Here is a 26,743-nt window from a genome sequence, read left to right on the forward strand (position 1 = left end):
CCCAACTGGATTGACTCACTCTTGCCATAAACTACCCTACACCCTTCTTCATATCCTTACCAGCCAAGACCCACATGCCCAGCCTGCCTGGAACTTAGCACTTTCCTTTTTTCTTAATACCACCAGATCTGGGCCAAGTCCTGAGAACATTGCCCTGATTTTCATCTCCTCCCCTCCACTGTTCTCCCCATCAGTCCATCCCGCCTGTCTCTCTCCCCATCCCCCCTCCTCATCAGGTAGGCAGCCCTGCAGGGCCAAGCCCAGATATGATTCAACTCTATGTCCCCAGATCACCCATTTGGGGCTGAGCTCTCAGGAGGCCTCAGGAGATGTTAATTAAATGAGTGAATGTCTTTCTCCATATTCTTTTCCTGGTACACTCCTACTCGTCCTTCAAGATTCAGCCTAAATGTGCCCTCCTCCAGGAGGTCTCCTCTGATTTCTCAAGGAAGAACGCATCTTTTCCTCCCCTGGACACTCACAGGCTCCTCCACTTTCTATTGCTGTAAACCTGATGATCACTCTGGGTCTGGGCTCCCCTTGAATGTGTCACTTGGTTAGAGCATGGGCTCTGGAACTGGACCACCTGGGTCCAGATCTCAGTGCTGGCCATTATGAAGTGTGTGACTTCGGGCAAGTCACTGGACCTCTCTCAGTTGGCCTAGATATTAAGAAGTAATAGTAATCCAGGTTGGGGGGGTGATTGAGTGAATTAACCCACATGCAGTACTTACAACAGCGCCCATCACATAGCTGGCATTCAACACATGTGTTAAGTCTATCCCTCTCCTCTAGAGCCCTGCACTGCCTCAATTACAATACACATCACTCGTGGTTATACAGCGTCTTGTTCTCTCTCCGGACAGGTATGGAAGAGCAGAGACTGAAACTGAAGAGAAATTATGTGTCATACTAACCGCTTCTGATAACATCTCCATAGCTACCTTTTTTAAAAAAAAAATATTTATTTTTTAAAGTAGGCTCCATATCCAGCATGGAGCCCAACGCCAGGCTCAAACTCAGGACTCTGAGAGCAAGACCTGAGCTGAGACCAAGAGTCCGATGCCCAACCCACTGAGGCACCCAGGTGACCCTTGACAGCTACATTTACTTTTTCTTAAAGATTTTATTTGTTTAATTGACAGAGAGAAAGATCACAAGTAGGCAGAGAGGCAGGCAGAGAGAGAGGGGGAAGCAGGCTCCCTGCTGAGCAGAGAGCCCGATGCGGGGCTCGATCCCAAGACCCTGAGATCACGACCTGGGCGGAAGGCAGAGGCTTAACCCATTGAACCACCCAGGTGCCCCGATAGCTACATTTATTGACTGTACTCTGTGTCTGGCAGGTTTCATATATACTATCTCATTTAATTCTCACTCTTCAACCCTATTCCACAGAGGGGAAAACTGAGATCGAGAGAACATTCCAGTAATTTTCTCAAGGTCACAAAGTAAGTGACAGAAATACATTTCCTTCTCTACCCAGTACACTCCTACTGATCCTTTTAAACCCCATGCAAATGTCCCCTGATCTGAGAAGCCTTCCCTGAGTCCTTCAGAAAGAGTCCATGGCCTCTCCTTAGGGCACCACATGCCTCCTTCTGGTACAGCACTGATCAATTTGTGTTGTTAATCCATCGATGCATTGAGTGGCTTCTGTGTGCCAGGCACCGTGCCAGGTACTTAAAGAAAAATCACTAGTGGGGCACCTGGGTGGCTCTGTCAGTTAAGCTTCTGCCTTCGGCTTGGGTTGTGATCTCAGGGTCTGGGATTGAGCCCCATGTCCGGCTCCTTGCTTGGCGGAGCCTGCTTCTTTCTCTGTCTGCCGCTCCCCCTGCTTTTGTGCTCATGCTCTCTCTCTCTCTCTCTCTGACAAATAAATAATTTAAATAATTTTTTAAAAAAAGAAAAATCACTAGTGAATAAATCAGAGTCCCCGCTTTCATGGACTGAGTCGGGAGAGACAGGTGACAGACCATTATGCAGTAAACAAACAAATGAGGTCGTTCCAGCTCTAACAAGTGCTGCAAAAGAAATAAGCCCAGCAATGGACTGTTTTCCTGGTGACGCAGGGGACCCCTTTAGCCAGGGCAATCCTGGAAGGCCTGAGGAGGTGACATTTGCGTAGAAACCTGAATGACAAGAATGGAAGTCTTGCCTGTCTCCCTGACCTGACTAGCAGCTCCTTGAGGGTAGAACTCGGGCTGATTCATCTCCAGGACCTAGAGTAGGACACAGCTCAGTAAACACTTGTAGTATGATGACTAAAGGGATGGGTGATGCGCCTTTAAAAACGAATCAAGTTCCCACCTCTTCGAGGGTTGCATGACAAACTCAGCTGATATGTCTGATTGGCGTTTCCTGGGTGTGCTAATGGGGGCAGAGGAAGGGAGCTGGAGACTGTGTGCCAGTCTTCCGTGGGCTCTGTAGGGGCAAAGACCTTGTGGTGGTGGTCACCACTATGTTCTTAGTGCCCAGCATCACGCCTGCCATACAATAGGTGCTCAGAAATGGAACATCTCTGTTGTGCATATGTTCAGCTGATGTTACGTCTCCAGAGTCCAGGCTAAGTGGAGGTACCCAAACGGCGGTTAGCTCTGCCTAGATTCTGTGTAGAATACAGCCCCAGCGTAGGAATATTTACATGGAGACACTTTCCGAGAAAGGTAAAGAACCCTTCTCCTTCTGTATTTCCAGGGCGAAATTTCCAAGCCAATTTGGGATAGGGTGGGGATGGCGGTGGACTGGGGGTTGTGAGTGTTGGATCGGAGGAGAATGGGGATACGGTGGGGCTGGGACTGGGGTTTGTGGTTGGTGAGAGAATGGAGAGGGATCTCAACAAGAAACTTCCCCTAAATCTCAGAGGACTTCTTTCCTTGAACTTAGCAACTAAGGCGGGGCGGGTTCCTCTGGCCTTGGAGGCTCAGGTGCATCTGTGGTCCCTTGGGTTCTAGTGGCCCCAGGAAGGCAGAGAAGGGACCCGATGACTCAGAGATGGCCCAGCTCCTGCTGGGACAGGAGGAACTGGTGCTGGGTGGACCCAGACGTGGGGAACAGTGGGAGGGAGGAAGGACGTAGTTAAGGGGTGCTTCATGGACCTTGAGAGGAGGGTGGGGAGTGTGATTCTCCCATCGGCCCTGGGGGATGGGGATGCGGAGGATGGGGGTCGGGGGCCTGGGACGGGGCCGCTAATCCTGTGCTTCTCTCCCTAGGACACGAAGTCACATACGTACATTCTCACCAGGACCTGCTCACAGATCATGACAACAGGGAACATTCAGTCAGGGCTCGCCACCCCCTATGTTCATGCTTTACTGACAGTTACCATAGCAACTTATGCACGCGTGTTGTATGATCGTCTCTTCACAATGCCCCTGAGGCAGGCACTCCGTTGTCCCCATCTTCCAGATGAAGAAACAGAGGCCCGGACAGGGTACTCTGCTTGCCCGAGGTCACACAGCAGGGAGTAGCAGAGGGAGGCAGGCTGAGTGAGTGACAACTTCTCTCAGATGCTGGGTGACCACCAGCTTCCTTGCTTCTCTTGAATTAAACTTTGCCACCTCTATTGACACTTTGGCTTCAAAGTGCGGAAAGAGCAGCAGTAGGCAGGGGGAGGTGAGGGATGAGGAGAGATGTTAGCAGGTGTGGATGGGCAGCGGAGGTTCAAACAGAACAGGGGGAGAATTCAGCCCCTGCAACTGTGCAGGAAGGAGCAGCTGGTGGAGTGGCAGAGCCTCTGGGTCAGTTGGAGCGTATGGTTTTCTCTATCCAGGAGCTGTATTTGCAGATCTGGGTGTAGACAGCTGGATGCTGAGCGGAGCCGCAGGGGTAAACGCCCCACGAAAGGATGCCCTGCAGGGTCTCGTCACAGACCAGAGGGCCACCGGAGTCACTCTGGGGGGTGGGGGGAGAGATCCAATAAATACACCGATCCAAGGGCTGCCACTTGGGGGTCTGGGATAGTGATAGGGAAGGAAGGAGTTTGGGCAGGGTTGGAGTTTCGTTTGGGTAAAGATGAGGTTGGAGTGGGGTTGGAATTAAGTATGAGCTGGGTTGGGATGGGGCTGGACTAGGGGCTGTGGATATCGGACGGGGGATGAGAATGGAAGTGTGATGCCACCGGGATTACAGCTTGTGGCAGGTGAGGGGATGAAGGCAGACGGAGAGGTAGGGATGGGGTCGGGGTTTAGGAGTAGCCTGAAGGTGGGAAGTGGGTAGGGCCAGGCACAAACAGGTGCGCGGAGGAGATAGAGTCAGAGACGGGAATGAAGTTGGGGTAGGGATGGGATAGTGTCGGACACGGGGTGACTCTGGGCTGGGGTTGGGGACAGCGACGGGGACTTCTGATTTCTCATAACTTCCCTATCCTAGCTCCCATGTGTCAGAGACCCGCCCCAGCCGGTCCCTACCTGACAGGGGTCCTGGCCCTGGTCCAGTCCTGCACACATCATGTTGTTGGTGATGACACCAGGGTAGAAGACCTCGCACTCTTTAGGGCTCAGGATGGTAACCCTGGAGCAACTCAGGCCCTTGTTGTACTTCACTGATGGGAGAAAACAGTAGGTAAACCGGTGGCCAGCCCTTCATGCTCCAGGACCCAGGAGTCCACGCCCCAAACCCCCTCCTCTCTCAGACCCATCGCCCTGGCCCTCAAGGTATCCCCTGGGATACAGGCCTCAGGGACCCCCACTCTTGCCTCTTCGGGTAGCCGTGGTGCCCCAGCCGGCGACCTGGCACTCGTCTCCCGGCTGGGCACAGCGGTAGGGCAGGCGCAGGGTCTGGATGCGAGGCCCCAGCACAGCGGGCCTGGCCAGCTTCAGCAGCATGAGGTCATGCTCGTCTGTCCGTCTCGGCAGGATGGGGCCTGAGCCCTGGTGGTACTTGGGGTGGAGGACGTGGCGAGTGGTCCGGCGGAGCTGCTCACCCTGGAGGAGGAGCAGGTGGTCGTCCCCGATGCGAGCCCACAGAGGACTAGGGAGGGAAGACATATATGGGGGCAAAGCCTCCTTAGGGACTGGGACCAGACTCTGAGTCCCTGGGAAGGAGGGTACTAGTAGCAGGGTAGGAGCCTGGACTCCGGGGTCTGAGGGAGGAGGTGGGGGGTGGGGGTGGAGCTGGAGACTTGAGTTCTTGGGAAACGGAGAAGAATGATTAGATGTGTGGGTCTCTGAGCTCCACAAGAATTGGGTGCTGGGGTAAGCCTCTCTTCCTCCCTCCCTCAGTGGCAGCTCATGAGGCGAACAATTTCCTTAGTTCGAAATTACTAACCACACCAGATCCTGACTTCGGTCTGTGGCGTACAACTATCTACACTTCAACAGAACCCAAGGAGTTTCAGCAAGACAGGGGTGGCCGGAGGCCCAGAAACGCTCAGAAGGACCACACCGCCCCCTGGCGGCCACAGCACAACCCACCTCTCCTCCTACGAGAAGCCCTCCAGCACTGACTCGCACGTGGACTCAAGTGCCCCAGCCCTTCCCGCCCCCTCCCAGCACCTGCCTCCACAGCCCCTCCGTGGCTGCCCCGAGGAGCTCCCCTTACTTGTTGTTCCCGCAGTGCGCGGCTGTGAGCACCCAACTCTTGTCCACCAGGACGCCCGCGCAGTGGAACGAGAGGCCGCTGAAGAGGGAGACCTGCCAGGGCTGGGAACCGCGTGCGCAAGGAGCGCCGGAGGCCACAAGGTCCACGCCGGTGTCGTTTCTGGGGAGCAGCACCGCCTCCGCGGCTGGAGAAAGAAAAGGGGTGGAGATCAGAGCAGGCAGGACAAGGGCTGGGTTTAGGGCCGGAGCTGGGGGGCCCGCAGCCAAAACCAGGGAAGCTGGGGGCGTGCGAATTGGAGGACCTGCAGGAACCGAATGGAAGTGGGAGGAGAACAGCGGGAAAGGGGAAGGAGGCAGGATGGGAGCGCACTCGGGTTAGGAGAGCGAACTGGGTGGGTCTGGAGGGACAGGGACAGGGACAGAGGGCAGCGCCCGGAGCAGAGCGGGAATGGAACGCGACGGGGCCACCAGGGGGCGAGGACAGAACGCGACGGAGCTTGCGGAGCAGGGGCGGGCTGTGCGCGGCAGGTGGAGAGAGGGGCGAGGGCAGAAGCAGTAGGGCAAGACCGGGGAGAAAGGGCAGGAGTAAGAAGGGGCGGGGACGGAATGGGACGGAGAGAGGGGCGGGGGTTAGTAAGGGGCCGGGAGAGTGAGCCGCGGAAACAATGGAGTCGGGATCCAGGCCGAGTGCTGGGGTCGGGATCCCCTGGAGAGGAGCTCGGAGAGGGGCAGGGGGCAACTAGGCCCGCGCCTCCTCTGGATGCGCGGCTGGGCGCTGGGGTCCCCAGAGGAGACGCGGTGCGCGGGGGCTGGCGATGAGAGCACACTCTCCCAGGGACCTCCCGCCAAGCCCTGTTCCCCGCCTCACCCCACAGTTGCGTCACGAGCAGCGGCAGCAGCAGCCTCGACAGGGCCCGGGCGCTAGAGGCGGTGCACAGGTGGCGGTGCGGGAGTCCCATGGCCAGGACTGAGGCTGGGGGGCCAGGAAGAATTAAAACAGATGCCTTGTCAGAGACACCCCCACATCCACCCCACCTCGCCCGTCTGCCCGACCTGGGCCAAGCCAGCCGGCGCGGACCCGCTGAAATCTTCGGCCCACAACCTCAGGGGCGGACCGACAGACGGGCGATTGGCCCCCTGAACACTCCACACGGGCACAATTACCCTAATGACGCCCCTTGTGGCGTCCTCCTGACCTCCCTACGCCCGAAGTGGGAGCGAGGTCCCAGCCCGAGCTTTCCCGGACTGTCTGCCCAGCAGACTTTGGGGTTCGCCCTCCTTCACAGGTGGACGGGGTCCGAGGCTCAGAGGCGCATGCCACAGATAGGGAAACTGAGGCTCAACCAGGGCTGCCCGCGACCCGAAGGTCCCCACCCATGCTCTCGCAACCCGCCCCTACTAAGGTGAGGTGCATCCCACCTCACCTGGGAGTCGATGCTGGGAAGGAGGGAGGAGACCCAGAAGTGGCTCTACCCTGCCGAGTGGGCTGCTGAAATCCTGTGGCCTGGGACCCCTGGCCTGGCCTTCCCTTTTAACCTCAAAGAGCCCGGAAATTTCCCCACCCTGCCCCCAGGGATTCACTCCCTCCTTTCCCTCTCCCTAATTATATCGTGGGTGGGACTGGCACCCAACCTGGGCCCCAGATTCCTGCTCTGGGAGGGGCCTCAGGAATACAGGCTTCTTCTAGAGCCCCAAACACCCTTTTTGGAGCTAGACTCCATGGGGATTCCCCAGGTCTCCTGTTCCAAAATACCTTCTCAGGTGGGGAGAGAGAATGCCTTGTCCCTGGGTAGCCTCAGGGTCTCAGAGATAGCGTTGGAGAGAGGTGATTACCACCAAGAGAGAGGAAAATAAGGAAATGCCTACCTAATGACTGAGAAAAGCAGAGTGCCCGCCAAGAAAGAGGGAGGCCAGAGATAAGACAGATGGAAGGAAAGGGTAGAAGACTCAAAGACTGAGACACACAGAGACAAGGAAAAGAAGAAATCACAGAGGGGCGCCTGGGTGGCTCAGTGGGTTAAAACCTCTGCCTTCAGCTCAGGTCATGATCCCTGGGTCCTGGGATCGAGCCCCACTGGGATGGAGCCCCACATCGAGCTTTCTGCTCTGGGGTGGGAGCCTGCTTCCTCCTCTCTCTCTCTGCCTGCCTGTCTGCCTACTTGTGATCTCTGTCTGTCAAATAAATAAATAAAATCTTTAAAAAGAAGAAGAAGGAGGAGGAAGAGGAGAGAGAGGAGGAGGAGGAGGAGAAATCACAGAGATGGAAGGGGAGCAGAGAGGGAGGCAGAGCCCCAGAGCCAGTGCGGAGCTCTGTGCTGAGCCCTGAGCAGTGGGCTCACTGTGGGTCCCAGTGACTAGCGCCCCTCTTCCTTCTCCTGCAAGGGGCGGGGGGGGGGAGGGCAGCAGATCACACCTAAGTGTGGTCCCATCAGATCCTTCCTGCCATCCGTGTGCCTTCAGATGACACACGGGCCCATGAATCACAGGAGGCCAAGGCCACAGAGGAGCGTCAGTATCACCTGGACCAACTCCCTCCTTTCAGGTGAGGCATTGAGGCTCAGAGAAGGCAGTGACTCACAGAAGGTCACACAGCAAGTCTAACTAACAACCAGGAGGCCCCAGTTCCAGCTCCCGGCTCTTGCTCCTCATGGCAACAACCTCCCCTGAAAGGCGAGCAGGGCGCCAATAAAAGATCCTGAGTTCTGGACTAGTTGTGGGGCATCTTCTCCAGTGGGAACTGAGTTAACTGCAGAGGTTGTCCAGCTCCATGCAGTCCAGGTGAACCCTCTACGACAGGGGAAGTGCTCTCTATGTGCTATTCAGTACAGCAGCCAGATGTAGCTACAGAGCATATGATATGAGGCGAGCCTGACCGAAGAATTCCTTTTCTGATTTTAGGTTATTTTAATTTAGAAAGCCCCACGTGGTTAGTGGCTGTCCTACAGACCAGCACAAGTCTGGGGGAACTACCTTGCCTGGAGGTTGAAAAGAAAAACAGTTGCGAGCTCCTTTTCTTAATTATGGGCAGGCTGACTTACCTACTGTGCTATCATTCCTTTAAGTGCACAATTTTACAGATAAGAAAACTGAGCCTCAGTCAAGGCAGTTTCGCTTGGTAGTTAAGAAATCACTTTGCTTTAAAAAAAGAAAAAAGTCGGGGCGCCTGGGTGGCTCAGTGGGTTAAAGCCTCTGCCTTAGGCTCAGGTCATGATCCCAGGGTCCTGGGATCGAGCCCTGCATCGGGCTCTCTGCTCAACAGGGAGCCTGCTTCCCCTCTCTCTCTGCCTGCTGCTCTGCCTACTTGTGATCTCTGTCTGTCAAATAAATAAATAAAATCTTTTAAAAAATAAAAATAAAAGAAAAAAGAAAAGGAAGAAAGAAAGAAAAGAAAAGAATGAAAAGACGAGACCTTGTTTTAGATTCCTTGCTTTTCTCCTTACTGGCTGTGTGACCATGAACAAGTGGCTAGTTTCTCTGTGCTCAGTTTCCTCATCTGCAAAATGGGCATAATAATGGCACTTAATCTTTGTGAAGATTAAGTTAGTTGATATGTTTAAAAGCCCTTAGATCAGGGTCTGGCATATAAAGCACTCCAAAGATTCGTTCGTTCAGTAAGTATTTATTGAAACCTTGGTGAGTGCCGGAAGCTGTCTTTGGGGCTCAAGGATACAACAGTGAACGAAACAACTATTATCTCTTCCAGAATCACAAATTAATACAAGACAAGATTTGAACCCGGGCCTCACTGATTCTAAACCCCAAGCAGATTATTAAGCTACAGCGTCTCTCATAGTTCAGGAGGCTGAAAAGGAAATACATAAAAGCGACCTCGCTCAGGCTTGACTATTAACAGAATGAGTAAGAGCCACATCGCCAAGTAGAGATTGGGGGTGTTGGGCTGGTCCTGGCTAGTTATCATCCATAGTCTTCTGGATCCAGTCTACATATTTGCAGACCTTTGTATAGACACCAGGCTTTCTGGTGACAGCACACGGATCCTGGCCCCAGGAGATAATGCCTTGAAGAGACCCGTCACACACCAGAGGGCCCCCAGAGTCACCCTGGGTATGGAGAGAGAGACAACCGGTCAGAAAGGTGGCTTGGCCATGGGAGGGGGACAGGGTTGGGCATTGTGTTAGGGAGGAGGTGGTGCTGGGATGTTGTAGGGATGGTGTTAGGAGTAGGGTGGAGATTGAGGATGGGGTTCGCGAGATGGTGGGAGATGAGGCTGAAGCTATGGGTGGCAATAAAGATGGGGTTAGGGTTGTTTGGGGGATATTGGGGCTGGAAATAGGGGTGGGAGTGGGGATGGAGCTGGGGATCCCGTGGAGGTTAGGAATGGTATCTAGGGGTGGACATGGAGTTGGGGTGGCAGGGTGAGACAGGGTCAGGGTTGGGAATGAGGTTGTGGCTGCAGATGAAGAGATGGTTGAGGTGGGAGACGGGAATGGGGATGCGGCTGGAGACCCAGGCCCTGCCCCCTGACCTGGCAGGAGTCCTTGCCCTCTTCCCGAACACTGGCACACACCATGGTGTCTGTGATGTTGCCGGGGTAGGCCTTCTCACACTCCTCGTGCTTAATGATGGTGATGTTGGCGCATCTTAACGTATGGGGCAAGTGCACTGTGGAAACGGCATGAAGGGATGTGGAAAACGAGGGACCCTGGCCCCGTTCCCCACGCTGCAGCACCTGCTCTGCCCCCACATCACAGCCAGTCCTTGTCCTTGCTTGCACCCAACTCATTTCTGTGCTCCTAGCAACAGCACGGGTAATGCTAGCGAGTAAATGTATTATGGCAGTCGTTCTATATACACTATATCTAATCCAGCCCTGGTGGGTGGGTGAGATCTTCCTCATTTCACAAGGGAAGAAAACCAGGGTTCAGATATGCGAAGCCATGTGCCTGAGGTCCTACAACAAACAAGTTCTGGATCTAGCATGGCACATCATGTCTGTCTGACCCCCAGGCCAAGACTTTAGTCTCTACCCTGCCTGGCTCTTACGCTTTCCCTCTTCTTTTTGACTTATCCCACCACTGACACCCCCAGGGAGCCTCCTCTCGTACTCTTGTACTCTGGGACTCTCCCCTCTGAAGGCTCCTCTGGTTCCCTCTGTCCTTCCACAATCGGGATCACCCACCCCTCCCCTCCATGTCCCCCTCTGGAGCCCCTACACTGGGGACTGGACGTGGTGCCCCAGCCAGAAATGAGGCAGCGGGTGCCCGCAGTGACACAGCGCGATGACAGGGTGAGCGGTCGCACGGCCCTAGTGATGAAGGCTGCGGTTGCCATCTTCACCAGCATGATGTCATTGCGGTGGTCTTTGTTGGGGAGGCTGTTGTTGAAGTCTGGGTGGGGGAAGGACTCGGTGGCCGTTCGGGTCTGCTCACAGCCATCCCGCCGCTGGAGGTTGTGTTCCCCCAGGTGAACTACATATCGGCTGAGGTGGGAGAAATGGCGGTCAGAGATGAAGGCAGGGGAGAGGCAGGAGAGGGGAGGAGGGGAGAGACATGAGGGAGGAGGAAGGGATGAGAGCACCTGAGAGAACAAAGCAACATCGCTCCACTTCCAACCTCATTCCCACTTCCCACAGAAGCCTCCTTCCCAACCATATCCCCATTCCAGCACCCAACCCACTTCCCAGCACCATCCCAGGTCCAATGCCTTCCGTCCTTCCATCCCGGCTCAGTGTCCATCACCCATGTCCATCTTGGACCCCACCACATCCTCCCCATCCCCAAACCCCTCTCCATCCATCTCTCCATCTCCAGCCCCCTGCTGGCCCGCCCCAGCCCCCGCACCCACGGCTTGCGGCAGTGAGCTGCTGTCAGGAGCCATTTGGGAGCGATGAGGGTCGCCCCACAGAGCAGCCGTGTCTTCTGGAACAGAGCCACCTGCCAGGGCTGGGAATGAGGAGAGCACTCGTACCCCTTGATGATCCTGGTCTCTCCCCCTACATGCCCTGGAGGGGAGTGAGGGCAAAAGAGGGGGCTCAGGCATGAGACAACTCCCAGAAGTGGGGGTGGGGAGAACAGAGAAGGGGTGGGTGGCCTGGGCCCCAGCCTGGTGTCCCGCTGAAATGCATCGTCTGGATGGACCAGGTATTAAACGACTGAAATCCTTTGCTGCTCGTTGGTCAGTAGCTACCGTTCTGTGCTGTCTGTCTTCTGCCGCACAACAGTTGCCCCAGCCCCTCCCTTGGGACCCTCCTCGACCTCTGCCCATTCTAGCATCTAAAGGGATTATGCTTGGCCCAGCGAGGGGGATTCAGGACCTTATTATGGCTCCTGTATCCATTTGGATGCCCTATGGGTTATTCTGTATTTTCAGCATTGGCTCGGTCACTATGCAGACATAGAGGGTTGAGGGACCCTAGAGACCAGAGAGGGAGGCCTTTGCCCTCCCGCATCCCCCATCATACCTGTCACCAGAGCAAGCATGATTAACTGAAGAATCATCATGGCCTGGAGAGGGGAAGGACAGGCCCCAGGTTCTTCTGGGAACAAGAAGGGACAAGGGGCCCCATCACTTTATGGGGAGACTGGGGAGGGGCTGGTTCATGCCCTCTCCTCCCTCCCCTGCCTGCTCTGGCTCTCCCCAGGGAGAAAGAACAGGGTTGGAGGAGTGCCCAAGTTCTCACCATGTCCCAGCCTCCAAAATTTAAAAAAAAAATCTGGTATCAAGGTGGCCTTGGAGAGGCTGATCTCAGCTAAAAGCTTCTCTGTAGCCATAGCCAGGGAGGATGTGGCTGATGCTGGGAGGGTCTTTAGCTGGGGCAAGGGTTCAGCTGGCCCTGTTTTAAGTCAGCCATGGTACCTGTGAGACGCATCTGGGAGAATGCTTTCCTTCTAGGCCACCTGAGACCTAGCCAGCACCCCCCAGCGCCATTCCACATCCACCCCACGGTGCTATAGGCCCTTTGAGAGCTGCCCGGGTGTGCAGTAGGGGCTCAGCCTGGGACAGTGCTCCGGCGCTGTCCTTCTGAATCCCTGCCCCTTGGAAGGACAGACAGATGGAACTGGGTGGGGCTGGTCCGGGGAAGAGCCAGTGCCCTCAGCTGCCCTGGCCTGCAGGGGGGTGGGGTGGAGGGCTGGATTCAGCTATCAAAGCAGGGATCGGAGGTCACTGAAGTTGGGGGCAGGGCAGCCAGTAGGAGAGACCGAGAAGCAGAGAGCACCTGCCCAAGCCAGGAAGGACAGAGCAGAGGGAGGAACGGCGTGGAGGCAGAGGAGGCCTGGCCCGCTCTGGGAGCGCAGGCCCCTGCTAGAGGGTCTTCCCTTCCCTCCCCGACTCACAGGCTCTGGGACTAGGGCTCTGGATGCCCGCTGGTGGCGGCGGCGGCGGCGGCGGCAGCTGCGGCGGTTTGGGTCAGAGGCAGATTGGGTCAGAGCATCAGGCAGAAGGCAGGTGCGGGTGGCCCGGATGACTGGGCCTCCTCGCCCTGCCTTACTGCCCTGGGGGTGGGGTGTGTGCGCCTGCCCGCCTGCCTCTGTCACCTCTCCAAGCCCCTCTTCGCTCTGTTTCTCCTCCCGCCTGCATCCTTCTGGGTCTGTCTCTTCATCTCTGGCGGTTGCCTCCTTTCTGTAACTCTGTGGCCATATTTCTCCTTGCCTCTCTGTGCTTGTGCCTTTCTGTCTTTCTGTCTATCTGTGTCTCTCTCAGTCTCTCTCTGGAGGACTCCTTTAATTCTTTATCTTCTTTGTGTCTCTCTGTCTCTGCCTCCCTCCACCTCCTTCTCTCTCTCTCTGTCCCTTCGCCTTGTTCTCCACGCTCTGGGTCTCTCCTTCTGTCCCTCCTCCTCCTCCCTCCCCACAGCGCCAGCCCAGGTGGGCCCCTGGCTTCCTCTGGGCCCTCCCTTCTCCATTCCAAGGAGGGGGGAAACTGGGGCGTCACAGAGGTGGGGCTGCTGCCAGCCGAAGGGGCAGGACCAGAGGGTGGGGGAGGCAGGTTGGGGCCTGTGGGAGTCAAGGCCCGGGAAAGGGAGTCAGCCCTCAGCAAGGCCCCAACCCCTAGCTCTCCTCTGGGGCTTCGCTTCTGTCCCCCTTCCCTCCACTACCCTCTCCTGCCTCTGCCTCCTCCCGGGAACGCTGGGGCCCCCCAAACCCAGCTGTGGCACTTACTCGCTGTGAGACTCAGGTCCGATGACTTCCAAATCGGAGCCACCTCAATTTCCTGTCTGCCGATCCCTCTATCTCCGGGCCTGCTTGTTATCAGTGAGATCTCCTGCCTCTCTGTCTGGCCCTCGTCTCTCCCCTAACCAGAAGTGGGGCAAGACGACCAGGTATGGGCTCCTCAGGCAGCCACCCTGGCCTCAAACCCCAGCTCCGGCTCTTCCTACCACAGTGACGTGAGCCAAGGAACTCCACCCCCGTGAGGCTCAGTTTCTTCATCTGCGAGATGGGGGGGGACAGCCCTGCCTTGGGGTGTTTGGGATGAAGACTCCGGGAGAGCCCAGCACAGCAGGCACCCAAGAATTCCCACGCTGTCACCATCACCTGTCACTCTCCCATCCCAAATTTCCCTTCCATTCACTGGGGAGCAGCTCCCTTGGCATCTCCTGGATGGCGGTGAAGACAGAACCCAAGGGGTGGGCAGGACTATTTTAAGACCTAGGCTGGGTCCTCTTGCTTTCCAAGGCTACACCCCGCCTTCCATCATCACAGACCTATTAAAACGAACCCACATCCCACTTTAAATATAATGGGAGCTCAACAACTCCAGCAAAGCCAAGTTGGAATTGGGAAGGTGGAAGAATGTTACATTTTATAGACATTTAATTAAATGGTCGTGAATTTTTATTTTGCAATTTTCATTTGGTATTTTGGGGCCAATAATTTCCCCCCTCGGGATCTTCACGGACACTGTTCCCAAACTGCTGGTTGGAGAAAAAAAATGGGACCTATTTTTGTTATAAGTAACCTTTTCTACTCCATTCCTGTGTGACCCCTAAGGGAAAACTCTCCTCCCGTGGTCTCTATTCCTATACCTGTGGGCAGGGGAACCCATGAGCCTCCCTCCTGCGTCAGCCAGCAGGGGGATATCAAAGAGACAAGACAGAGCTATAGTTACATTTATTCCGGGAAGAATCTAATTCCTCCCTCCCCCAACCATGGGACTTAGAAGGGCTGGCTGGAGTTGGAGTTCTTGGAAGAAGATCCCCAGCCCAAGAAGAGTGGGAGCCAGGCATGATAACGGAGGCGGCACTGGTGCTCTGAGGATCAGTCAGTGCGGCCCCCAAGCTGAACGGTGGAGATGGAGGGAGGTTAGTTGTTCCTCAGGACCGTCCGGATCCAGTCCACATATTTGCAAATATTGGTGTAGACCCCTGGGATGCCTTTTTGCCCGCAAGGCTCCACGGTCCCCCAGGACACCAGACCCTGCAGGGCTCCCCCGCACACCAGGGGGCCCCCAGAGTCGCCCTGGAATACAGAAAGAGAAGAAACACCAAGTGAATAAGGGAGAAATCCTGTGCCCATTGTCCTTTCCCCGATCCCCAAACCCATTCCCAGGCCTTGAAGACGGAGGTTCCAAGGCCGGTTAGCAGCGAAGAGCACGACTGTGCTCCCCGTCTTCCCTCCACAGCAATGACGGAGCAACAGGGAAGAACGCACCGCACCGCACACTATCCCCGGGGGGGCCAAGCCCAGGGAAGGCAGGAGCCGTAGAAGGTGGGGGAGGGGGTCTCTCAAGGACAATGGCTAGAGCTCTGGCCAAGGAGTGAAGCCGCTATTTTCAGTGACCCATCCCAGCAAAGAAGGTGAGGAACAGGCGTTCTGTAGAGGACGACTGGCTGGGGTCGTGACCAATGAGGGAAAGAGTACGGCCATCAGTGACCAATCCCCGCAAAGGAAGTCGGAAGCTGTAAATGTTCTCTCAGGCACCAAGGCTGGAGCCTTAGCCAGTAGGTGGGGCAGCCTCCAACCTGGAGGACCGCAGGGGGCAGGGTGGCAGAATGCGAGCGCGGAAGAGTCCGCCGGCCTCCTTTCCTGCCTCCATCCTAGATCCTCTCACTTTCGCCTGGGCCAACCTCAGGTCCAAGTCCCCACCACCTCTTTGCCTTCCCTCGTCTTCTCTTCCTCTCCCTCTCCTGGGCCCCTCCCATCTTTCCTTCTCTGTTCCCTCCCTCCCTCCGTTTCCCCCCACCCACCCCGCCTCTCTGTCCTCCATCTCCTTGCTCTCCCTGCCTTATCCTGCGCCTCGCCTTTCTGACCACCTCCGTCTGTCCCCCATCCTCCCTGCTCTGTCCCCAACGTCCTCCCTTGAGAGACCACGCATTGCCTACATTCACTCACCTGGCAGGCGTCTGCCCCTTCCGTGCCTATGGCACACACCATGTTGTCCGTGATTCTCCCGGGGAACACAGTCCGGCAGGTCGCACTGGAAACGATGGAGACATTGAGGCATTGGAGCAGGTCCGGGAATGGGTCTGGGGGTGGAAGATAGAACCCATAGGGTTTCCCAAAGCTCCCCACTTGGGGGCCACCTCCCTCTACTCAAGGAAGCCAAATATGAGTCTATACCCTGCCCTTTCCTTGTGACCCCCCCCACTACAATCTGCAAACGTGTAAATTTCAGATTTATGACTTCATCTGATAGTGACCCTTGCCCCAGTTCATTGACCCAGTCTCCCGACCTTTAACCTATGACTCTGAGTGCCTTAACTCAAGACACCCTTTGTCCCTCCAACCTCAGAAGCAATGAATCCAGACCCACTTTTCTCCTTAAATTCCAGATGCTGTGACCTTTTACCTTCAATCTTGTTATCCTTAGATCCCAACTTAACCTCATGTTCCCTCTCTGTGTCCAGACCCCACATTCCTTGTCTTCTCTTAAACTTCTAAACTCAAGCAATAAGCCATTGGTCCCAACTCCAAAGTGACTTATGATCCCTGTTTATTTGACCCCGGACCTCATGACCCCTAACCTCTGGGGCTTCCAATCCCAGGCCAGTGATTCCCAGTTGAATCCCAGTTTCCACCCTCAGATTATGGCCAGCTTGTGCAGCATCTGGATCCCAAGTCCTCAACTCTACAGTGACCTCTAACACTAGAGTCCATGACCCATGACCCCAAGATCTTATTTATAAATGTCTTTTGCTCCAGTCTAATGACCCCTGCCATCACTCTGGCCTCCAGCCACATCCCAACCCATGACTTCTGACTCTATACCCAACCCCTTAACCATTTTGACCCCCAGGATCCCTGGTGCACCATGATCTCTGATCCCAAACTACAATCCTCATGTTTGGCCCTTAATGCATCCTTCTGCTGAAATGGCATGAGGCCCTATACCCCAGACTTTGCCCATCCTGAGCCCTGACCCTGATGCCCCCTTACTCCATGGTTGATTGGTGATGCCCCAGCCTGAGATCTGGCACTTGGTGCCAGCCGCTGCACAGGTGGTGGGCAGGGACAGGGGCTGGACACTGCGAGTCAAGCGGACGGGGGTGCCCAGTCGCAGGAGCCGGAGGTCATTGTCATGGTTATGCTGGGCTCCCTGGTAGCCGGGGTGGGTCACGGAGAAGCCGCTGCGCCGTATCTGCTCCGTCCAGTCCAGCCTGCTGAGGCTGTGCTCCCCCAGGCGCACCCAGTACCTGCTGGGGGTCAAGATGGCTCAGTGAGGGTGGGCTGGCCCTGGCGCCCAGGCCCTCCAACCTCTCTCCACTGCTCTGCCCCTCAGTGTCTGTCCTTACTCCCTCACAAGCTTGCTCTATCTTCCACCTCTATCACCATCTTTCCATTTCCCATTTGCCTACTTGTGCTCCCCAAGCCCGTGCATCTCTGTCCCTTCCTGATTCTCTTAGCTGAGGCAGAGACATCCAACTGTCATGCTCACTGCTCTGTTCCCACTAACTAGAGGCTGCCTGGCCTGTCCGCAACTTCAGCTGAAGGAGCGAGTGCGTAACGAGTGGACTCTCTCTGTTCTGTCCCCGAATCAACCCATCTCTTCAAGTCTGAGACTTCCCTTTTGAAAAAAACTTCAGGAGTGCGTGGTGGCTCAGTGGGTTAAGCCTCTGCCTTCGGCTCAGGTCATGATCTCAGGGTCCTGGGATCAAGCCCTGCATCGGGCTCTCTGCTCAGCGGGGAGCCTGCTTCCTCCTCTCTCTCTGCCTGCCTCTCTGCCTACTTGTGATCTCTCTCTCTCTGTCAAATAAATAAATAAAATCTTTAAAAAAAAAAAAAAAACCTCAGAGTTTCAGACCTAGAAAGCCCATTCCCCTCATTTACAGATGGGACCACTGAGGCCCAGAGAGGTTGCCCAGACTGGGCATGGCTGGGATGGTGACAGAGGTTATCTGGAAAGGAAAGGGACAAGGGAATGGGAGCATGTGGGTGGGCAGGTTCCAGGACCCTTCCTGCCCTCCACCCACCCACCCCGCCTAGCCCTACCCCAGGCCCGTTGTTGAGGAAGTCCTACTCTTTGTCTGACCTCAGACCTTCTTGTCGCAGGACCATCTCCTTACTCCTTGGCGCTCCCTTCTCCTGATCCCAACCCTGAGGGCTCCCCTTCCCACCATCCTTCCTTTGCCTACCCCGGAAGGGACCACCCAGACAGGGGCTTACCTGCCACTGCAGTGAGCCGCTGTGAGGACCCACCTGCGATCAATGAGGACCCCCCCACAGCGCAGGTTGGTGCCCTCAAACAGCCCCACCTGCCAAGGTTGCGAGTGACGGGCACACTCCTCGCCTTTGGTAATCTTCTCTTTGGCCGGTTGACTGAGCCCTGAGGACAGGGGTGTGGACCAGAGAGATGGGGTCAGAGATCTAGAGATTGGGAGTCAGAGATAGGAAGAGAGATGCAGAGATGAAGACACAGAGAAGCGAGAGAAAGATAGAGCCCCTGAGGGAGTTAGGGACAGGGAGACACAGACCCAGTGACAAATATGAAAAGACCCAGCAATGCCCAGAGACACAGAAAGGAAGAGAAAGAGAAAAAGAGAGTTACTTAAAGTTAAGAGGAAGACAGAGACAGAGATACACAGAGAGAGAAAGGACAGAAGCATAGTGACAGGAAGACACAGGAGAGACAGATCAAAAGATAGTGGTGACAGGACCCGGAAAACTGGAGTTGATAGGAGGCACAGAGGTAGCCCCCCGCCCTCCTCTGTGCCAGGCTGGGGGGGACCAGACCTGGAAGGGGAGATGGGGCCCCTGTCCCCCTGGGGAACTCACCAGTAACAGAAAGGAGCAGTAGGATGCTGGAACCCAGGATGGCCTGCCTCCAGGTCCTGGGAAATGTGGGCGGAAACTCGGAGATGGCCCTGTGCCTGTCAACCCACCCCATGTTTTGCCCACCCCTCCCACCAGCAAACTGCCAAGAGGACAGGATGCCTGCCTATCCCCCTCTCTGTCTGTCTTGGGTGTCACCCCGTTGGTGACCACCTGCCCCCTCCTCACCTTGTCCCTCTGCATGCTGAGTCCTCCATGTGGCTGTCACAGTTTCAGCCTGTCTGTCTCTGCTGTCGGTCCACTATCTGCCTGTCCTGTCATCCACCTGCCACGCGGCCAGTCAACTCTCCCACTGTCCACCTGGCTTCTCAGCCAGCTGTCATGCTGCCCCACCTGTCCCCCTCCTTCTGTCTGTCTGTCCCAGACCGGCAGCTGACACAGCTTTTAACTCTCTTTGTCCCAGCCCGTGCAATTTCCGGGTTGAGGGAAGGGGACCAGGAAGACGTGGGGTGGGGCACCCTCTAATCCTATAGAAACTCTTCTCAGCTAATGGCACCTAATTGAGCTTTAAAACTAAATGGAGGGGAGTGGGGTAAGGGCCCAGGATGGTTGTGGGGGCGGGGGAGACCCGACCTCACATCTTCTCCCCTCCTGTCCAAGCCAGCACCAGAGACCCATGACTCAAGGTGACCTGGGAACCGGGTTCAGAAATCCCCATTCCCGGTGAGGAAGGCTCAGGGAGGGTGGGGTGCCAGGCCCCTCCCCACCCGGTGCAGGGAATACGCAGGAGGGTAAGTGGCTAAGAGCTCAGAACCCCGGAAGGGAGAGACAGAGAAAGCAAGAACAGAGAGAGCCCAGATAGAGAAGAGAAGGAAGAGATTTCGAAATCGGTGATCAGGAAGAGACTGAAGAGGTTTCCAAACTGGAGTTGATTCGAATTGAATTTTCTCAACACACAGTCCACCCTGTTGCCTGCAGAGAATCCCACTCTTCCTATCTGCATGTGGTCGATTTATCTAATTCCATGAAAGTTTCTGGTTTTTTTGTTTTTGGTTTTTTTTCTGCATGAAGGCTTCCACTGAGAAAGAAAGGGACAGGGGACCGAGGGAGAACCAGGGACAAGACAATCTGTGCTGTCTTCTGCTTTTGATTTGCTTTGAGACACCACCTAACTCAAACCCTCTCTATTTCTGGATTTCTGGGGCTCTGTGCGTTTACTGAGATGCAATTTACATGTAACAAAATTCGCCCTCAGCTCCAGTCTGGAGCTACCCTCTGGGCACACAGCAGCACTGCCAGTTTTCAAGAGAAGCTGGAAATTCAAATTTATAGTAAGACATTTCCTGATTTTTAAAATACTGGCAGGGGCGCCTGACTGGCTCAGTCAGTAGAGCATGCCAACTCTTGATCTTAGGGTTGGAAGTTCAAACACCATGTTGGGTAGAGAAATTACTTACAAATAATAAGAAATCTCTAAAATAAAATATTAGCAAAAACCCCCAAACCTATGGTTCCCATACAGATCTCTCCCTCTCACTCTCTCTCTCCCCCACTTTCTCATCTTCTCTTTCTGCCTCTACTTTTTTTTTTTTTTTAAGATTTTATTTATTTATTTGACAGAGAAAGACACAGCGGGAGAGGGAACACAAGCAGGGGGAGTGGGAGAGGGAGAAGCAGGCTTCCCACTGAGCCGGGAACCCGTTGTGGGGCTCAATCCCAGGACCCTGAGATCATGACCTGGGCGGAAGACAGAGGCTTAACCCCCTGAGCCACCCAGGCGCCCCGAGCCTCTACTTTTTTAAAGTAAAACTCACGTAACATAAGACTTAGCATTTGGACCATTTTCAAGTTCCAACTCAGTGAATTCCAGCACATTCGACACACTGTGCCAACATCACCACAGTCTAATTCCAGGACATTTTCTTCCCCCCCAAGAAGAGACTCCATACCCATTAGGCTGATGTCTATCCCATGATGAATGGTAAACAAGATGTGGTCTTTCTGGGAGCATCTGGGTGGCTCAGTGGGTTAAATCCTCTGCCTTTGGCTCAGGTCATGATCCCAGGATCCTGGAATCGAGCCCCGCATCTGGCTCTCTGCTCAGCGGGGAGCCTGCTTCCTCCTCTCTCTCTGCCTGCCTCTCTGCCTTCTTGTGATTTCTGTCTGTCAAACAAATAAATAAATAATCTTTTAAAAAAATGTGGTCTTTCTGGACCATGGGATATTACTCAGCTGGAAAAGGAGTGAAGCACTGATAACTGCCACAATGTGGGTGAACTTTGAAAACAGTGTGCCGGGTGAAAGAGGTCAGTCACAAAGGCCACATCTTGTATGATCCCATGGATGTGAAACGTCCAGAACAGGCACATTCACCGAGATAAAAGGCAGATTGGTGGTGTCGGGGCTGTAGGGAGTGGGGAGTGGCTACTTAGCGGTTCTCTTTTGACACACAGTTGCAGCTTATGGCTTCTGCAAAAAGCCAATCCCTTCTTTTGTAGCTGGAGGCTTCAAGAGGGCATGGACTGGCTCACAGCCTCAAGCTCACACCTCCTGCACTCAGGGCAAGCTCCGAGCACCTTCGCCACCTTCCCTGGGAAGCCCCCCAGAGCTCTCAAGTGCTGAGCTCCGTACTTGACTCCTGGGCATCATTGTAAGCTTGACATGCAGCCTGTTCCCGAGAGAGAACTCAGCTATGCTGACACCCGGGACGAGGGCCCATGGCACGGAGACCATCACCATGGGGAAACTGAGGCAGGACTAGATTAAAGTCACTCGCCCACAGTCACGCAGCTGGTAAGTGCCAGAGCCAGAGTTTGAACTCAAACAGGCTGTCTCCAGAGCCTATATCATTAATCATTGTCCAAAGATATGGATGGACAGATGAATGGCTAACTGATTAAGTACAGGGGTGAAGAGAGGAATGTAGGAATGTTCCTACAGTTTCCATAGCAGGATAGCTTTTGGAATCCTACAGACTGGGCTGAAACTTCAGTTCATGCCATGATTCACTGGGGGACCATCAGGCTTTGGTTCGACCTCAGTTTGTTCATCTGAAAGATGGGGCTGGGAGGCAGCTCCCTGTCCACACACCACTTCCTCTTGGGATTATCAAACGAGGCAACAAAACATGGGTGAGGTTATCAGGTACATTAATTGGAGACAGTCTCAACATTACCCTTCCCATTTTCTTTCTGAAGAAGGAATTTTCAAAGCTGAACTTAGATGACAGAATCTTTTGTTCTCAGCCGTGAAGAACTTTTTGTCTCAGTCATGGCTTGGTGCTGTTCTTTGTCTTCTGTCTCTATCTCTTTACCCCTCTCTCTCCTATTTCTCTGTCCCATTCATTCACTCATGCATTCACTCAACAAACGTTTCGAGATGCCCTGTGTGCCTTTCTACTGTGTGACAGTGGGACCACAGAGTCGCATAAAAACCCGTGGCCCCCAGTCCTCTCAGACCTCGCCTGCTTTCTCTTCCATCCTTTCCAGCCAAACTTATCCAGGGAAATCTACTCACCGTTTGCCCCCACGGCTTGTGGTCTTTTGGGGTCTCTGGAGACTTCCATGTTGGGCAATCCCGTGGTCTCCTGGTCTTCACCTTACTCAGCCTTCAGGCAGCCTTCCACGTGGCCTGCTCCTTCCTCCTTCGTGCATTTCTGGTTTCCCTCCCACTTTTTGCCTCTCAGTTATGAATAGGCCTTTTTTCCTCCCCCAGTGACTACAAACAAGGGCGTTCCCAGGGCCCGTCCTAAGCCTTCTTCTTGGCACTGACTGCATACACAGGACAGTTTCACATGTCACCTGGGGTGGGGTGGTTCTCAGTCTCTCCCGGCTTCAGGTCTGTGCATCCAACAGCTCCCCAACTGTCCCACCAACCTGGTCTCAGACCCTACTCACTCCATCTTGTATCCCCACCACTCATCCGGTCCTCTGCTCTGGATCCTTGGGACACTGATTCTCCCTAGGATTCAGTGTCCCTTCCTTCTTCTGAGACATCCCATCCCAACACTGCTACCGCCACTAACTGCTCCCTGGCTCCTGGCCCCAAAATCTGCATCCAGAGATCTGACCCTCTGCAGCCATTGGTGTCTTGCTTGGCAAGGGGAGGGAAAGACATTGGCAGACTCCACGCTGAGCCCAGAGCCTGCCAGGGCTCGATCTCAAGACCCTGAGATCTGAGTGACCTGAGTCAAAATCCTCTTTTCACCCTACCGGAATTTATGCTGCTTTGGTGACTCTTGGAGAAAAAAGCCGTCTAGTTGCCAAGAGAACCAACAGTGTGATTAGAGGGTTGTAACTTTCAGGTCCCTCCCTGCACCCCCCAACACCCGGCCCAGAACTCCTGAGCTGGGAAGAGGCGCACAGATAGGTCTGGGCATAGACACGCTACCCGGGGCCACCTGATGGAAGCCCCAGCCTCATACCTCTGTTCCTGAAGGCCAACTATGGAAACTTCTGACTTGGGTCAGTTATGTCTGCAGCAGACGCAGATCTCAGCAAATGTAGTGCCCAGCAGCATGACTCCAAATACATGTTTGCCGGCAGACAACAGGGCCAGTGGGCAGGACGGCACGATGAGAAAGACCCCGTGGCGGTCATCTAGACTCCTGCTCACAGTGCCAACTGTGGTCACCCCACGGAGTCTGGAGGGACCCTGTGGTGTGTGGGGGGCATGTCAGTCTTGACATGTGGGCCAAACTTCAGATGGAGGAGTCCATCCTCTTTCTGCGGGGTGCCTACAACATTATCCTGCACTATCTCTCCTCCAAAAATCCCGATCTGGGCCTCCCTCCCTGTCTACCCACTCACAGCCCGTTTGCTTCTTTTGTCTTGTCATTGAATCTGTTAGAATGGAAGCTTGGGTTTGTATGCTCATTGCCCCCTTGATAACGTGATTCAGGATAAGAAGTATGTTTTGGGGGGCGCCTGGGTGACTCAGTGGGTTAAGCCTTTGCCATCGGCTCAGGTCATGATCTCAGGGTCCTGGGATCGGGTCCTGCATCAGGCTCTCTGCTCAGCGGGGAGCCTGCTTCCTCCTCTTTCTGCCTGCCTCTCTGCCTGCTTGTGATCTCTCTCTGTCAAATAAATAAATAATTTTTTTTTTTTAAAGTATGTTTTAGGTCTAAGTCCTCATTCCTGGCAAAGAGCTCCGAAAACTCTTGGAACTTCCTAAGAAAAAAAAAAAAGTGTCTTTTGTCATGTGAATGTGCCTAAGAATGGGAAGGGATGGGGGCTGCAGGTGGACCCAATCACCAATAGACAATGAGTTAACTGAGCCTATGCAGGGAAGCCCCCACAAAAACCCAAAAGGAGGGGGCTGCAGAGAGTTTTCAGGTGGCTGAAGGTGCGGAGAGAATGGCGCTCCAGACAGGTCAAGGACGCTCCTTGACAGATCTTGCCCTACGCATCTCTTTCCAACCGGGCTGCTCTGAGTTTCATCCTTCTACAGTAAACCAATAATCATGTCAGTAAGATATTTCTCGGAGTTCTGTGAGGCGCTCTGGCAAATTAATTAAACCCAAGGAGGAGGTTGTGGAACCCTCTAGTCTGTATAGCACTTGGCCAGGACAGGTAAAGAACTTGGATTTGAGACAGGCACGTGCAATCTGACACGACCTCCCGGTAGATAGTGTAGTTACCATGAATTGTGGGACAACTGCTTGATGGTGTTGGAGAACCCCACCCCCACACACTGGGATTACATACGAGACCGATACCTCTATTAGGCTCGAAAGTCCAGCCCAGCCCCTCATAAAAGGACTCCCAGTAGGGGAAGTGGCTGAGCTTGGCCTGGACCCTTCAGACAAGAGGGGAAGAACTCCTTAGCCTAAGTCTAGTCGAGGGGCTGACATTTCCCCACCTGGCACCTTGGGAGGAAAAAACAAAACCAAACCAAGGGCTCGGCGTGCCAGGCCAGTGCTGGGAAGCATGGTTATACCTCTGACACACTCCCCCTCTCCAGGATTTCAGTCCCTTCTCCAGTCTTTTCCAAGACTTTTCCAGCCCCTCCCTCAACAACCACCGGTTTTCCTAATCCCTCCCGCGCAGGATCCCGTTGTTATTAAAATTCCCCTGAGCAAAAACAGGAAGACGAGGGCAAGTGGCTGCAAAATCCCAGGAGAGGGAGGGAGGGAGGCGGGGGGGACGCGTGAGAAGCCTGGCACCTGGCTAGCCTTCCCGAATTAAGGTGTTGTTGGCAGGCAGAATCACCAACTCAGGTATGTCATTATCTTTTGTTCCGCAGGAAAGATTTGGACGGCCTCCTCCCATTTTCCCAGATCCCCAGCTGGCTGCTTCCAAGTCGTCCAAGGCTGGCTGCTCTGGCTCCGGGGCCTTGGAGACAAATCATCATAACAATTTTGTCCATGAGAACAATGACCGCACTAATGGGAGCACCGCTCAGTAAGCACTCGCTCAGTGCCAGGTGCTCTGTGTGCTTATCACATATTAATGCAATTAGTCCTCCCAAAACCCCTCTCACTACGTAGGTGCTATTAAAAAAAAAAAAAAAAGAATATATTTAGATCTAAAGCCTCGGGTGTGGAGAGAGGAATTCGCTGGTGGCACATTGTTGTGAGTGATACGTGCAAGTCCCTCTTTGTTTTCCTTATTCCCTTATTCCCTTTGTCTCCTTCCCCTTCTGCTGTTGTCCTCACCATTGTGTGTCTTTGCTGTTTCTTTGGTACTGCGTGTTCCTGCTGATGAGGGAACAGAGGGCTGGCTCAGGACAAAGCAAAAGCTGACACCGGGCAACCTTCCCCCACCCCCACTCCTGGGTGGGACATATGTGACCTTCTTTAGGAATCTCCCAACTAAATGTTAATTAATACCTTGCTAGAGGGGAAGACCTTGACAATGGCAAGGCCTCAAGGTCTCCCGGTATCTTGTAGGTCCTCTTTAGCAATGAAAGTTCTTTTGAAACCTCCCTTTTTCTTTACCTCCCCCGACCCCACTGTACATAACCTGCCACCCCTCACAACCTCAGTGCAGCAGCTCTTTGCCTGCGGGTCCTGTCCCCTGCTTTAATACACCACCATTTTGCACCAAAGATGTCTCAAGAATTCTTTCCTGGTGGTCGGCTCCAGACTCCACCCTACTGAACCTCACCTGTATCCTAAAACTACATCACTGCCGTTGTCTTTGTTACTATCCTTTGCTATTGTTTCTTATTACTGTATCTTTGCTCTTATCTTTGTTACTATGTATCCTTTGATAGTGTGTATACTACAGGTACTGTGTATTACATAGTAATGTAACAAAGGATACATAGTATGTATGGTATACATTCTTTGTATATATCCTTTGCTAAGGATACATAGTATACATAGTATACATACTATGTATCCTTTGTTACATACCCTTAATTAATGTGTACCTTCTGCTCTTGGGTTTTTTACTGCACAGCTTTTTAAACACTATGATGTGAGTCACATAAAATTTTACATTTTTAAAAATTAAAAAGGTAAAGTTAAATACACGTAAGTAAAGTTCACCATTTAAGGTGCGTAGTTTAGTAGCACTTAATACCTTCACGATGTTGTATATTTTTTCTATTTAGCATACATTCTTACCAACTATATTTTATGTGCAAAGTGCTGTGTAGAGTGCTGTGTAGTTTGAATTTATGTCAGCAGTATTGTGGTATACAGGTTTTCATTTTTCAGGTCAGAACTATGCTTTTGTTTTCATTTTTAAAGAAGGCATTATTTACATAAATTGAAATCCATTCCTATTAGGTGTTCCATTTGATGAATTTCGGAAACTGGACACTATCAGGCAACCTCCACTATAATCAAAACATAGAACAGTACCTCTCGCCTTCCTGCCCATCCTTAGGCTGCCTGCACTCCTTCTGCAAAAGCTCTCCCTCCCTCCTCTATCCCCAGGCTACCACTGATCTACATTCTGCCGCGATGCTTTTGCCTTTTTTAGACCATCACATAAATGTTTGGCTTCTCTCACTAATATAATGCATATCGGAATCACCCATGTTTTTGCATTTTCCTGACAAGAGTTCATTGCTTTTTATTGCTGTGCA

The 26,743-nt window shown here is 53.8% G+C and overlaps 3 protein-coding genes across 6 annotated transcripts; all 3 read right to left on the reverse strand.

Annotated features, from left to right (window-relative positions):
* Positions 1–1,349: 1,349 nt before the first annotated feature.
* Positions 1,350–7,153, reverse strand: KLK10 (kallikrein related peptidase 10). Its single transcript, XM_080829315.1, has 6 exons — positions 6,962–7,153; positions 6,406–6,510; positions 5,539–5,722; positions 4,694–4,968; positions 4,407–4,540; positions 1,350–3,891 (listed from the first exon to the last, which is right to left on the reverse strand). Exons 2-6 carry the CDS (start codon positions 6,494–6,496, stop codon positions 3,739–3,741), a joined length of 837 nt encoding a protein of 278 aa, XP_080685441.1. The 5' UTR covers positions 6,497–6,510; positions 6,962–7,153; the 3' UTR covers positions 1,350–3,738.
* A 1,985-nt stretch (positions 7,154–9,138) lies between these two features.
* KLK11 (kallikrein related peptidase 11) lies at positions 9,139–13,868 on the reverse strand. The gene is made up of 7 exons (XM_080829328.1): positions 13,658–13,868; positions 12,833–12,890; positions 11,959–12,033; positions 11,343–11,499; positions 10,712–10,977; positions 10,024–10,160; positions 9,139–9,598 (listed from the first exon to the last, which is right to left on the reverse strand). Exons 3-7 carry the CDS (start codon positions 11,996–11,998, stop codon positions 9,446–9,448), a joined length of 753 nt encoding a protein of 250 aa, XP_080685454.1. The 5' UTR covers positions 11,999–12,033; positions 12,833–12,890; positions 13,658–13,868; the 3' UTR covers positions 9,139–9,445.
* Positions 13,869–14,305: 437 nt separating this feature from the next.
* KLK12 (kallikrein related peptidase 12) lies at positions 14,306–22,353 on the reverse strand. Of its 4 annotated transcripts, none has more exons than XM_080829321.1 (6): positions 22,223–22,321; positions 20,656–20,865; positions 18,101–18,260; positions 16,874–17,133; positions 15,830–15,963; positions 14,306–14,956 (listed from the first exon to the last, which is right to left on the reverse strand). In XM_080829321.1, exons 2-6 carry the CDS (start codon positions 20,657–20,659, stop codon positions 14,801–14,803), a joined length of 714 nt encoding a protein of 237 aa, XP_080685447.1. In that variant the 5' UTR covers positions 20,660–20,865; positions 22,223–22,321; the 3' UTR covers positions 14,306–14,800. The 4 variants fall into 4 exon arrangements, with proteins under 4 accessions (XP_080685447.1, XP_080685444.1, XP_080685445.1 ...); XM_080829318.1 differs by lacking the exon at positions 22,223–22,321 and adding an exon at positions 18,710–18,765 and having other exon boundaries at positions 20,656–20,858; XM_080829319.1 differs by lacking the exons at positions 20,656–20,865; positions 22,223–22,321 and adding exons at positions 18,710–18,765; positions 18,935–19,123.
* Between the last annotated feature and the right edge of the window lie 4,390 nt (positions 22,354–26,743).

The sequence above is a fragment of the Martes martes genome, assembly GCF_963455335.1.
Source record: "Martes martes genome assembly, chromosome: 17".
NCBI classification, from domain to species: Eukaryota; Metazoa; Chordata; class Mammalia; order Carnivora; family Mustelidae; genus Martes; species Martes martes.

What these genes read in the sequence shown, in the direction of transcription:
- KLK12 (XM_080829318.1), bottom strand. Translation starts at nt 20,717, where the DNA reads ATGCTCCCAGAAAGACCACATCTTGTTTACCATTCATCATGGGATAGA. An exon ending in GATAGACATCAGCCTAATGG is followed by an intron (nt 18,766 to 20,655) that starts GTATGGAGTCTC and finishes CACATTTCCCAG; the next exon opens with GACCTGGAGGCAGGCCATCC. An exon ending in GCGGCTCACTGCAGTGGCAG is followed by an intron (nt 17,134 to 18,100) that starts GTAAGCCCCTGT and finishes CTTGACCCCCAG; the next exon opens with CAGGTACTGGGTGCGCCTGG.
- KLK10 (XM_080829315.1), bottom strand. Translation starts at nt 6,496, where the DNA reads ATGGGACTCCCGCACCGCCACCTGTGCACCGCCTCTAGCGCCCGGGCC. An exon ending in GCTCGTGACGCAACTGTGGG is followed by an intron (nt 5,723 to 6,405) that starts GTGAGGCGGGGA and finishes TTCTTTCTCCAG; the next exon opens with CCGCGGAGGCGGTGCTGCTC. An exon ending in AGGGCCAGGACCCCTGTCAG is followed by an intron (nt 3,892 to 4,406) that starts GTAGGGACCGGC and finishes CCCACCCCCCAG; the next exon opens with AGTGACTCCGGTGGCCCTCT.
- KLK11 (XM_080829328.1), bottom strand. Translation starts at nt 11,998, where the DNA reads ATGATGATTCTTCAGTTAATCATGCTTGCTCTGGTGACAG. An exon ending in CATGCTTGCTCTGGTGACAG is followed by an intron (nt 11,500 to 11,958) that starts GTATGATGGGGG and finishes ACTCCCCTCCAG; the next exon opens with GGCATGTAGGGGGAGAGACC. An exon ending in CACCACGTCCAGTCCCCAGT is followed by an intron (nt 10,161 to 10,711) that starts GTAGGGGCTCCA and finishes CCGTTTCCACAG; the next exon opens with TGCACTTGCCCCATACGTTA.